This window comes from Nestor notabilis, unplaced genomic scaffold (genome assembly GCF_000696875.1).
Source record: "Nestor notabilis isolate BGI_N333 unplaced genomic scaffold, ASM69687v1 scaffold2594, whole genome shotgun sequence".
Classification (NCBI taxonomy): domain Eukaryota; kingdom Metazoa; phylum Chordata; class Aves; order Psittaciformes; family Psittacidae; genus Nestor; species Nestor notabilis.
This window is the reverse complement of record NW_009926678.1, coordinates 1-12,381: the sequence shown is the minus strand read 5'-3', so window position 1 is coordinate 12,381 and position 12,381 is coordinate 1. Positions and strand designations below refer to the sequence as shown.

Genomic DNA, 12,381 nt, shown 5'->3' with positions numbered 1-12,381 from the left:
AATGATTGATTGTAACAGATGAGACAATGCATCTCTAGAGAGGAAGCAGAGGCTTGAGCAAGGGCTTTAGCTTAGGTGTGCTTGACCACTAGTCAAAGGTTGCCCTCACAGGGTAATTGATTTTTAGTCTGTGACTGGATACGTGCTTGGAATAACACTGACATCAGTCTTAAATTCAGGCAGTTCTTTGTATGGACATAAGCAACTCAATACTGAAAAATAAAAGGCTGATACTGAGTTTTGCAGCACAATGACACTGAATTAGAATTCTAGCAGAAAAGTTTTACAGAGTTTGACCAGCTCTTCTGAACTAGGACATGTTATTTTTCAAGAGAAAGGTGCATACCTGTCCTAGCATGAAGGCACAAAGATCAGTTTTGCACTAACAGAAATTTATTCTTTTTCTCTTGGGTCCTTGGCCTCATGGAAAGGGAAGATTCCAGGAAAGTAGAAGGGGAAGGAATGAAGTTGTTGCCTTGTGTTCAGAGCAGTGAGTGCTGCACAGATGTTTCTAGTGGAAGAGTATAGGATCATGGAAGTCTAATCTATGCTGCTGCATTTCTGATCTTGCCAGGAAAATATAATGTAAGACATCCTTGAACCAGGTCACTGTTGCTGTGTCTTGTGACTTCCTTCCACATTCAGTTCAGGAAGATTTCCGGCTAAGAGAGGTTGAACTGCAGGGCTTTGCCCCTTCTCCTGTATTTGGTTTCGCAGGTATTGAATTTCTAGCTGCTGCATTTCTATGATTTTCTCATTTTCCTTCTCTGCATTCAACCTCAGGACAGCTGGGCTGGGCAGCGGCTCACTGGAGGGAGCTAGAAGGTAAAATCAGAGAGAACAAGACAGAGTAACAAAGGTCCAGCTTGCAGGGTTCTTTGGCATGAACAAGGAAAGGCATCTTTCAGGGCTGAAGTAGTAGAGCTACATAGTAATATTCTTCACTATTTAACAGCTTTTACAGCTAACAGGTTGTAAAATATAAGAGGTATCACCAAGCAGGCAAGCTTGGAGAGAGTAAGAGAACTGTTCACCAAGGACAAAAAGGGCTTCTGGAATGAGTATTGACAATATGGAAAACATACAAGAAGCATTATTCACCTGTGTCTTGAGTTGCTTCTCTTTTCTTCATTAATTTTAGCGTTGACTCGAGGTCACGTAGCTGGGTGAGGGCTGCCTTCAGTTCTTGCCGCAAGTCATTAATTTCCTTAATCAGACTCATGTTTTCCTGCAAAAACAATATTCGCTATGAGGAAAAGCACAGGTACTATCTGGCTCAGCAATATGTATCTTCATATCACTGGGAAGCACACTGGACAGTATAGAATCAGTATCACAAGCAGAAAGTACAGGGCAATCAGGACAGTACACAACATTTCAGATAAGGCCACAGTAGATTTGATACAAAACATGACAGTATTCAAACTATATTAGCTAAATAAACTAATATTTGTTTTGCTTTCCTAACTGCAGCTGCACTCCAAGGTATCCTCTTCCTTGCAAGTTTCAGAGGAAAGCTCAGGTCCTTTCCTGGTTTGATCTAATTAATTCAGAAATAGTAGGAGGAATTTCCATTTCTCCCTCCAGTGTTTATTATTTTGCTTTTCATTTGCCACTACATGTCTGTTCACTTTTAAATTACCTGTACCTCCTTGCAGATCTTCAAAGCCCTCTTCATTAGTTCTGACAGATAGCACTTTCCAATATCTCTTGCAAATTATTAAGAAATATATAAAGCATATAGAGACTTGGGGAATCTTCTGCTAACATGCTGTTATGAGGAAAGATTAGCTATGTTTTCATCTTTTTTTTTTTTTTTGACAGTTTTCAACCCATAGAAGTTCAATTCTCTAATTATTTTTTTTAATAGCCTACCACAAAGCGTTTTGCTGAAGGAGTTGTGAAAGTACAAGTGAGTGTACTTTACCCGTGTTGCAACAGATTCAAAAACTTCAGCAGAACCAGTATGGGCTAATGCAGGACGATAAAACTGTTTCTCATGATCCAGACACAGGAGCACAATTAACTAAATGTTTCTTTTCTGAATTAAAGAGAAGTGGAACTGTATATTTGCCTCTTACAAAGACAGTGAAATACCTTATCACATCAACAGCTAGTCCAAATGTTAAACAGCTGCCATTATACTTTAACCAAGAATAGCAATGCTTTCAGCTACCTGTGGTGAGTTTTTAGGTTTGGAACACAGCATGATTTCAACCCATGGAACTTCATCATAAATGTCAATATTTTAAAAAGATAAATGGCCCAAAGGCATGCTTTGGGTACCTCACATAATGCCAGTCTCAAGCAACAGGGAACCCACTAGAACAACAGTAGATAAGAACAAGGATTAATGGCATTTTCCTATGAAAAAGCTGTCTTCAAATCTTGATATTTTTTTAGTGAGAATTTTGGTTTATAGAGATAATTATGTTGCCATAAGATTTACACAAGACATATAATTTGGTTCTTTACAGTATACTGCCTGGCTAGTAACAAAGTACAATGCTTATCGCAATTATCGACATAGAGGCGCACTCAAAGAGTTCAAGTTGGCAGCAATAACTTTAGGTGCATGTGTGTGGCAAGATTCTCAATACTTCACACTAAGACAAGCACACCAACTGTGCATTAGTTTCCCCTCAGCTGAAAGTCACTGACTGGAGGAAGATCATGGGATGTGTTAAGGTCTGAACTTGCTGGGCAAGAGCAGTTGTTCTTGCAGTGGTTGTGTTTGACTCTAAATGCAGCAGGAGCTGGTGAGCCCAGGCAGCCTACTCTGAAACCATAATATTTTGTTGACTCTGACTTGTTCATTTCAGGTCTTTAAACACAGACGAAATTTAACTGCTACGTGTTTATCCCCAAGCTTGATCCTGAAAGGAACACATGAAAAGGATAATTGCCAAGAATCAATCAAGGTAATTTTCTTTCGTCCAGCTTTCAGGGTTAGGTCACAGCGTTTCTGTTTATGTGTACTTTAGTCACAAACAACTTTGTAAGTTCACTCCAAGTGGTTGCATGCTGCTATGAAATGAAGATAGCAAGTCCCTGCAGTGCAGACTGTCAAAGACAGGGAGGACATATTATAGAAAAGATCATCCTAGTTTACATGCTTCAGTTCAAGCAGAGTTACTTCAAGATTATTCAGTGTATCTGTTCTTATGTATCCAAGTGACCAAAGAAGCCGTTACAAATACAGAAGGCTAGAGAGAAAACTAATAGTCTAACAACAAGCAAGTTGCCAATTGGTAAGAATAATTAAAACTATCTTGACAGTTCTGATCATCTATTGCAGCAGTCACTAGTGGAATATACCTATGAATAGTCACTCAAAGAGGAATGCACAGCTCTGAAAATGTAAGCACAACTGAGGAATAATAGAAATACAGAGCTAGAAGGCCATCAGGATGTCATTTACTTTTTCAAAGCAAGTCCTTACAGAAGTTTGTCTTAACTAGTCTTAAAAGCTGCCTGAGAAGGACTGGAAGACCATGATAATTCCTCTTGGCTGTAAAGTCTCATTAATGTACTAGACTTCAGAGAATTGCTTTTTCTTTGAAGAAACCAGGCAGGTTAGAACCTTTGATATCTTCATCTTCCAGATGTTTTATTAATTCAGTTTTAATCATCATTTTATGCTAGGCTTACTGATCCGAGACATCAAGTATTATCATTGTGAGCACCATCTGTCACCCTCTTTCAGCAAGGAAATTCTTCAGGTTATTTTTTGAAGCCATCTCCTTTGGTGTGAAAGGAAACATCTAACTCACAGAGGAATAAAAAAAAACTAAAACAGGGCCAGGGAAGAAGGTCGCTGCTGCCTAGACCTGGAGAAACACTATAAATACATGGCAAAGAGCAGATGACTTAGGAGGGGACTGAGGTCTAATGATCCCGAGGAAGCAAAATAAAGTAACAATGAAGAAAGCGCTAGTGAGGGGAAAAGGAAATGCTGACTGAGCAGAAGGAGATCATGGTAAAAAGAGACTGTAAAAAAGCTGTCCTCCTAGGATGTTTGGTGTGGGGCTTTAGATCCTCTCACTGCAAATGAAAACAAATTGGATCTTTGGCCCCAGCAGTCACAAGTTCACCTTGCCTTTTACGGAACAAAGTTTCTGAGCAAGAGATCTTTGTATGAATAAGCATATTCATCATACGGTTCTGAACTTCCTTGCAAATCTCAATGTGAAAAGCAGAAAGTTCTGAATTCCGACCAGTAGGTATGGGAATATGTGGCCAATATTTTTTAAAGAATTATTTTTCTTCCTCCAAAGTTACCTCCTAAACAATAACACACAGCAAGTACAGCTTGGCACTCAGACAGGTACAAACTAACTGTGATGGCAACTCTAAATACTGTTGGAAATAAATTGCTTAAAAAGTATCCAGGCAGCAGAGATTCCTTATCTCCTTTTATACCAGGGAGTGGGAAATAAACTAAAGTATCCACAAAAGAGCAGCAATTTCTGACTTCAGAGATCTTGCTCTTTTTGTCCAGAAAATTATAAAACTTTAGTAGCTAAATGAATATTGTCATTGAACGGAAGAACTTGAAAAACTTAGGAATTTCTGGTGATGGAGTAGATCAAAACTGTTTCAAAGTCCTAAGAAACCATAGTGGTAAGCTTGCTAAAGTCTCTTTTGTGCAGCTGCTTCCTTTTTATCTCTCCATACCACAAAGAAAAGGCTTATTACCTGCATAATGTGCATGTAAGCACCTCGATGGGTTTCCTGATTCTTCACCAACTTCTTTTTTAAAGCTGCCAAATTCCTCTCGAGATACTCTCGCTGTCTCATGCACTCGGGCTGCAAATCTTTTTGTGCTATTTCAATCTCTTCCTGAGGAGGCACAGCATGTTGTCTTAGTAATTACACTACCAGAGAAATTCATCTGCAAGGAGAAGGCAAAGGCCCCTACTCACCAAGTCTGATTCTTGCACGTACTTGGTGTAGAGCTCCCGGATCTCATTCTTCAGTTTTTTTGGTTCCTGAATGAAGCCTGCACAATTATGAAGGTCTCCTTTAAATCGTTTGATGAGAGCTTCCATATTTTGCTTCTGCAAGAATGATGTAGGTACATTTTTATTTGGCTCAGCAGAGCACTCCACCATGTGCAATTTTCTAGGAAGTCTAATAGAGCTGGTGAAAGCTCTCATATACTTTACTTCTACTTTCTTAAAAAAAAAAAAGTCATAAAAATAACAACGGGGGATATAAGTACTACATTTTTAATAGCAGTGATAAGTTTCAGCAGTAATAATAATCCAAGATACTCGCATTCGCTAATATAAGTGCCAGCATCCATAGATCTCATCTGAAAACCAGTGGCTATCATGCATGCTATCCCCCGACTGTCCTGTCCAAAACAACCTACATTTTTATTTATAAACATGCAAACAGTTAATGAGAGAACACAAGGCACTAAGTACCTATCAATCAGACACATGCACAACTTAATGATTTCACATCAAGATTGCCTTCTCCTTCTCACTTGGTTTCAACCAGGCTCCTCTACCTGCTTCCTCAGTCCTGCACTGCCTGTTAAACTCCTTCCCTTTCAGTTTTCCTCCCTCATGTCTGATGTGCTTGTTGTCAAAGAGAAGGGCTCCTTGTCTCCTCCATTAATAAGCCCACCCTTCATTTCATCCTACTAATACCTACATAAGAGATAGGTAGTAGTCTATATGCTGCTCCTGTTTAGACTGAGTGTTCCCAGATTTCAAGCTTGGGCAGGAAAGGGTAGTGAGTTAAGCATTTGCCTCACTGCTCTGTTAAACCCAGGAGACTATGTGTTGATTGAACAAACTGACACATAATTAGTAGGATTTTTTTAAACATCAACTCTCTAACCTGGTTGCAGGACTGGAAGTTTTCTGGTTTTGTCCCCACTGACCAGAGACTCTCCTGGTCCTTGGACACAGTATCCCTGAAGTACCTGTTTGCTCAGATTAATGCTTCTGCAGTGTTCTGTCCCCACAAACATCATTATGTAGGACCTGCACAGTGGTTGTACCCCGTACCTTCTGCCTCTCCCTATGCATCTCATTATCAGTTGCCTTTAGTTTCTGTTGCAGTTGTGTGATATTCAGCTTCAACTGTGTGCTCTCCTTGTGGAATCGTTCCAGCTCGCCCTCCATCTGAAAGGAAGCAGGAGGAGGAAATGAGATCTAAAAGGAGACGTGAAAGAACAACACAAAACAGGAAAACCAGAGACTGGAAACAGGATTGAGGGAGTAGATCCCCCTTAAGGTTGAATTACAACATGAAAAAGTATTTTGGAACAACACTGCCCTCTGTCAGAACATACAGGAAAACACAAAAAACCGATATTTAACTCCCATTTGAATTACAGGTATTTGAGTGATGGGATGCCCCTTTATTTCTTTGAGCTGAACTGAAGCTTTGCTGTTCCATCTGAATTAAAACGTTTGTGTGAGATGGAAATTAACAATCAGTGCTGGAAAGAGTAAGTGCAACAACAGCAACCACCTGATACTGAAAAGAAACAAATGCACTGAAAAGTTGTGGGTACTTACATAAAACACAGGGGAAAAAATCAATGAGGGTACTACAGCATTTACTAGCATAAGATGGTGACTAGAAGAGAAACAGGGCTTTCATCATGCTAGTCTGATGCACATAAAATTGTTAATTAATTTGCATTTTATTTAAAAGGCTTTTGTTCTGAATAAACAGATTTATGAAAACGAATAAGTCACTGATTAGCTGATCTAAAGGTACATCTATGGAGAGATAACGGTAAGTTTCTATCATAAATAAGTTGCCTCAATGAATTTGCTGCAAGCTAAGTATGAATGCATGCAATTTTTCCATGGATCAGATGATGAACCATAATTTGTCCATGTGCCTAACCCCTAAACAGCTATGTTTGCATAAATCTGCAACTATTCTGAGAGAAGTTCACTCTCTCTTCCTCCAGATCAGTAAAACAGGCAGTGTCTCTCAAGCTGTAGAGGGTACGTGGACAAGATCTATTTTTAAGCTAAACTGGTATTACTCAGAACTTAGAATTGAATACTGAAATAGGAGTTTAAATAACTGTGTCTATCACTGGTAGCATATGATAGAAAACTAAACATCAGCTATTGTGCACAAATATTTTTATTAGCTGTAAAGATATTGAATCAGTGCTGTGTATCCTTGAAAAAAGTCAAGAAACAAACAGGGTGGAATCTTCCATGGGACTTGCATTCAGACAAAGGACTTAGTAGCAGAGGCCAAATGAGAGTGTAACTAACTCACCTCATAAATGTGCTGCTTCATTATTTTAATATCATTTCCACGTGCCTCTATTAGCTTCTTCAACTCCGCTATTCTGTGATCCAGTACAAACTTGCACTTTTCCAGTTCCTGGTTTTTCTTTTTTAGGTCATATATATGCTTCTCCTGGTAGAAACAGGTACAGATGTGAATCAGACACAGCACTCTCAAACAGACCCCAGACCAAATATGGTAGAGGCAAGACCAGCAGTCACAGATCTAGTGGAAGACTGAACTTCAGTTGCACATCTACACAGATTGGGTGGGAAGGGAGGGGCAAATTGTGCAGAGAGCCAACTACAGATCCCAGAACAGGGGATGAGAAACTCAACATCCTGAACTTGAGCTCCCCAAGAAAATCTTAAAACGTTAGCTAAAAATTAAAATCCTAAACTAAAGATTGCAAATTCTTTCAGTTAAAACTGTTTCCAGTCATGTGATACTGCCACAACATGATGCTATTAAAATAAATACCTGTATTAAATTAAGAAAGGGTGATTGTGATCTCAGAGAATTGTCCTGTTTCTCACCTTGTCTTGGATAGTGTCAGTTCTCTCTTGAATCTCGTTCTTCAGTGCCAAGATGTCCTCTTCCAGAGACTTAATGGTGCGTTGCAGCTTCTGCTGCGCCAGTTTCATTTCCTCAATGTACTTGTTCCGCTCCTTGAGCTCTTTCTGTAGGCTATTCAACTAGAGAGGCAAACAAGTAAGAACTTCACAGTCTCCAAAAACCTGTGCACTTAGCCACCCTACTCCACATGATACCTTGTAGACAGTATGGGAAAAAAATATCTAAAAACCTAAGATCTGATGAAGGAGCATCACATCACTTAAATACCTGTAACTCAAAAGGGAGTTGATTACTTGTGTTTGCATTTTCTGTATATTCTGACAGAATACTCACTGCAGTACGAGGAATCAAGGAATCTGCACCCAGAAGCAAGAAGGGTATGGATATTATACCTAAGCACCAGCTTCAAATAGCACTCAAGCCATGGAAAATTAAAGGTGATCATTTGTCATACACCTCTAAAGGTGTCAAAAGTAGATGGGAAAGGTGCCTAGTTCATAGCTTTTGGGTACCCTCAAAATCCCCGCCTCAGTACTAAGATCTGTGAAGCCAAGAAATTTGGAACCAAGGAATGGTGCTGGTCAGACTGTGAGGGCACATGAAGAAACTCCTGGTGTCTAAAAGACAACGAAACTGAAGGCAATACTATCAGCACACAGCTTCTTCTACCCAAATATTCTAAACATTCAAAATGATATATGAAGGGGCTACTGTTCTCATATAAAATGCCATGTATTTACAGACTAAATTAACAGACTAATTTGATATGTCATTCATCACATTCAATCCTTGGCTATAAATCTCCAAGTGCAGGTCTGATCCTATCACAGAATAAGAAATACCCTTTTATTCATGACTCCTATTTCTCCTTTTAGTTGCATGTTTGACTCCTTTTCTTCCCAGAGCTGTCTCTCATACTTAATTTTAATTTCCATGATTTCTTGGTCTTCATCTTCATAAATTTGTTTTTTAATTTCTTCATGTGCTCGAAGCTGCTGCCTCATATCCTCCTCTGTCTGCAGTTTGGGACAGCAAACATCAGAGAAGACAATGGTAAGAGACCAATAAAGAAGAGGAGAATTCTTTATCTGTAACTCTGTTTCTCCTGGGAGGATCTATATTTAGTGGATTTGTCAATTGCTGCAATACCATTTAAGGTAAATTCTTAGGGGACTAACGTAACTTTAAAAACTGTTAAGACAAACATAAAAAATGTATTCTTTAAAAAACATATATATTCTTAAGGCTTGGATGCTTCAAGGCAGGAACCTGGCCCAAATACTAACACCAGCAAGCTTATTTTCTGCAGAAAATGCAAACATGGGTAACACTTGAGAAGATCTTTTAAAATTGCTGCTTCCAATGCATTAGGTCCAATAACCACTCAGGTTTACATCAGTCTCTGTATGCTTCTCACAGTCACTCCTCACATTCTTTCCAAATTGTTATTGCAACATAGGGCTGCAAACAGAATGTTGATAGAATTTATTGACTTTAGATATGTAAGTATCAGTTATCTAGCTGCCCTTTGTCAAGCCAAGTCCTTGACCTCAATGTGCAGGAGTTTTTGAAATACTCAGGGTATTTCTCTTTATTCCCCAAATTATGCCGGCAGGAACCTCAGGGACTTGGGAATGGAATTCACCATTTTAGAAACGTTATCTCTTCTTGATTATTCAATCAAGGTGATTGAATCTTTCTTTCTTCAATTACAGTAAATGTATCATCTAACCCACATAAAAAATCAGGGATTCTTGGATCTAGGAGAAAGAGAGGCAAAGCTGAGAATGCCCAAGGTTGTTAATCTTAGCAGGTTACTTACTCAAGTTATGAAGCAAGAGAAGTTGGTAACTCAGATAATTTTCCTTATTACTGTTCTACCTGTCAACATACTTCCCCAAGGTTACAGGCAGATTAGGATTTGCGTGGAGGGACCCCACCTCTGCTGTCCTAGGGAACATTTTCTCTTTGGAGCTGGAGATAAACTTGGTCAATAATTCCAAATGCAAATCAAGATTCCTACCTCTTTCAGCAGAACAGATTTCTCATTAAGTTTTTCCTCATAATATTCTGTTAGTTCCTTCATAGCCTTGCTTTTACTTTCCTCCAAACTGTGTAGTTGTTTCTCGTATTCCTCCTGCATCTTTTGGGATTTCTCATCCAGCTCCTGGTATTTCTCATTTTCCATTAAGAGTTTCTGATTACTGTCAGATTCTGGTAACAGATAACATACAGAATAAAACTAATAGAAAAGAGGTGTATCCTATCCTTCTACAGTTGTCAATGTCTTATTCTGTACTATCATTCTGGAAGCTGGTTGCAATAAGTTACAATGAAGATGCACTTTCTTCTTCAGATACACTTCAGAAGTTTTAGACTCTGTGGACATATAAAATTTTACATCAGGAAACCATCTCTTGAGTTTCCTGCTCTTTCTTTAACTTACCATCTCACTAATAATGCCTGTTCCAAAGCCATCATTCACTTTTCTCTGTTGTATCTCTGAATATTCTGCTATATCCCTGCTGAAAGGTGGTTTGTTCCAGCTTTAGCAAGTCTCAACCCTATACCAAAGTCTCTTGCTCTGCCATTACAACAAATTAAGAACAGCTAGTTTAGGCATTCCCTTGAGCTAACAGCCATGACAGAGCTATATAAGCACAACTGTTGGGTGGACTTGCTTTCTTGTACTTATTTGCAGTATTTCTGTCTTATCTTGTTTATGAATCTAGGGTCCAGGTATTTCCATGTTGTGTGCATTGTATATTAGCCTCTTTGCAACTGTATGATTTCACTATCCTTGCACAGTGAGCTATAAGATAAATGAAGAAATTACTAATCTCAAAACCCAAACATCTAAGATACAGTGCCCATGTGCACGTTCTCATCATGGTCATGTGTGTGTTTAGACAAATGCAGTTTAGACAATGTGTGGTCTGTAATACCTATATGACATTCATGCATCTTTCCTTGTCCTTGTAACTCTAGTAATCCCTCCCTGTCACATTACTTGCTATGAGTCTAACGCACTTCCTCCAGATTCTAATTACAAACACTTGTTATAGTCTAACCTAGCTTTTGCATCTCCCTGGTCTGTTTATCCATCAGCTCAGACACTTGCAACTGGTGTTGTAGTTCCTGGTTTTCTTTCTCTGCCTGTAAATTCTGGGGGGAAAAAAAAAAAAAAGAAAAATTTTAATTGAAACTAGGCAAAGCAGTGTCCAAATCGTTTGTGCTCTTGTCCATGTTGGGGAACGTATACACAACAGAAGTTATGTTTGAAGTCTCTTGCCAAAATTCAGATGCCATGTGTCACTAAGCCAGGTCTTCCCAAAGATTAGTTTGTTATGGTAAGTTACAGAACTACGGAAAGCTAAGGGAAGTAGCAAATGGGGTTCATATGATTTAGGGTACTGTACGATTCTAATCTAAGAAGAAAAGTTAGTGAGCTACAAAAGCCTCCACTTTCTTGTGTGTGTCTGAGGAGAATCTGCAGTTCCACAAACTGTTGTCCAGTACATTAAAGTCCAGGCTGCTTCCTGCCTCATTTGAAGCAACCTTGAGGTCCTAAACCACTGTATATGCATACAATGGCACATAGCTAAGCAAAAGCGAGTTTTGAATGCCATTTGCTTGGAATGTCCGACTACCACTAGGGGAGACTTACTTAATCTTCTAGAAAAGCACAAAGAACTGGAATAAGAAAACAGGTGAGAAATTTCCCAGAAAAGTTAGGAATTGTACCATAGGTACAATTTTTTCACTTTCTTCTAGTAACAACTGTGTGGGCTTGTATAAGCAGAAATACTCCACTGACACAACAACTAGAAAGGCTGGCCCCAAGCCTGTCAAAATCTGTCATTCAGCTTAATCTTAACAAGAAGTGATATTTTGGACAGAAAGTACAACTCGCCTGCCTAGAAAACTTTTATTCACCTTCAAACTCATTTGCTTGCAAGCCTATAATCAACTAGCCTGAAGAAGTTTCAGTGTAGCTGAGATTATTATGACTCTATGAAAGGACCTGAAGAACCACAGAATAGAAAACCAGCACAGACAAAAGAGAGGTAGAGGAATCTATAAGAACTGAAAAGGTTTTCTTGTAAAAGGTCAAGCTGTACAAAAATGAGGAAAAATAGAAAAGTTAAAACTCAGGTAGGTTACTTAAACGCAAAAACTACAATGAGAAAAGCTAAAGAGCCTGAGGAACTACTGGAAAAAAGCAGCAAAATGCATAATTGAACTTCCTGAAAAAAATCAAAATCAGAAACATGCTGGAACATTTGTAAGGCCAAAAGACAAGAAAGGTATAAAAGGAGCACCTGAAAATGACAAGACCGTAAAATAATAAATCTAGCAAGTAACTTGGCAAGCTTTCATACTGGAATACTTCTTTATGAAAACTGAAATACTGCTTGAAGGGACTATGTACAACTCAACAAAATAAGCAGTAACAAATCACCAGGATAGGATAATATTCATCCAAAAGCTTGAAAAGAACATAGAATCATAGAATCATAGAATAGT

The 12,381-nt window shown here is 38.8% G+C and overlaps 1 protein-coding gene across 1 annotated transcript; it reads right to left on the bottom strand.

Annotated features, from left to right (window-relative positions):
- Positions 1–606: 606 nt before the first annotated feature.
- LOC104405048 (WD repeat-containing protein 65-like) lies at positions 607–11,010 on the bottom strand (the record flags this gene model as incomplete). Its single annotated transcript, XM_010013640.1, has 10 exons — positions 607–818; positions 1,102–1,228; positions 4,699–4,836; positions 4,926–5,060; positions 6,024–6,140; positions 7,267–7,410; positions 7,815–7,973; positions 8,697–8,870; positions 9,878–10,068; positions 10,926–11,010. Coding segments are annotated over 10 exons (1,482 nt in total), but the record flags the coding sequence as incomplete, so codon positions are not given.
- Positions 11,011–12,381: the final 1,371 nt, after the last annotated feature.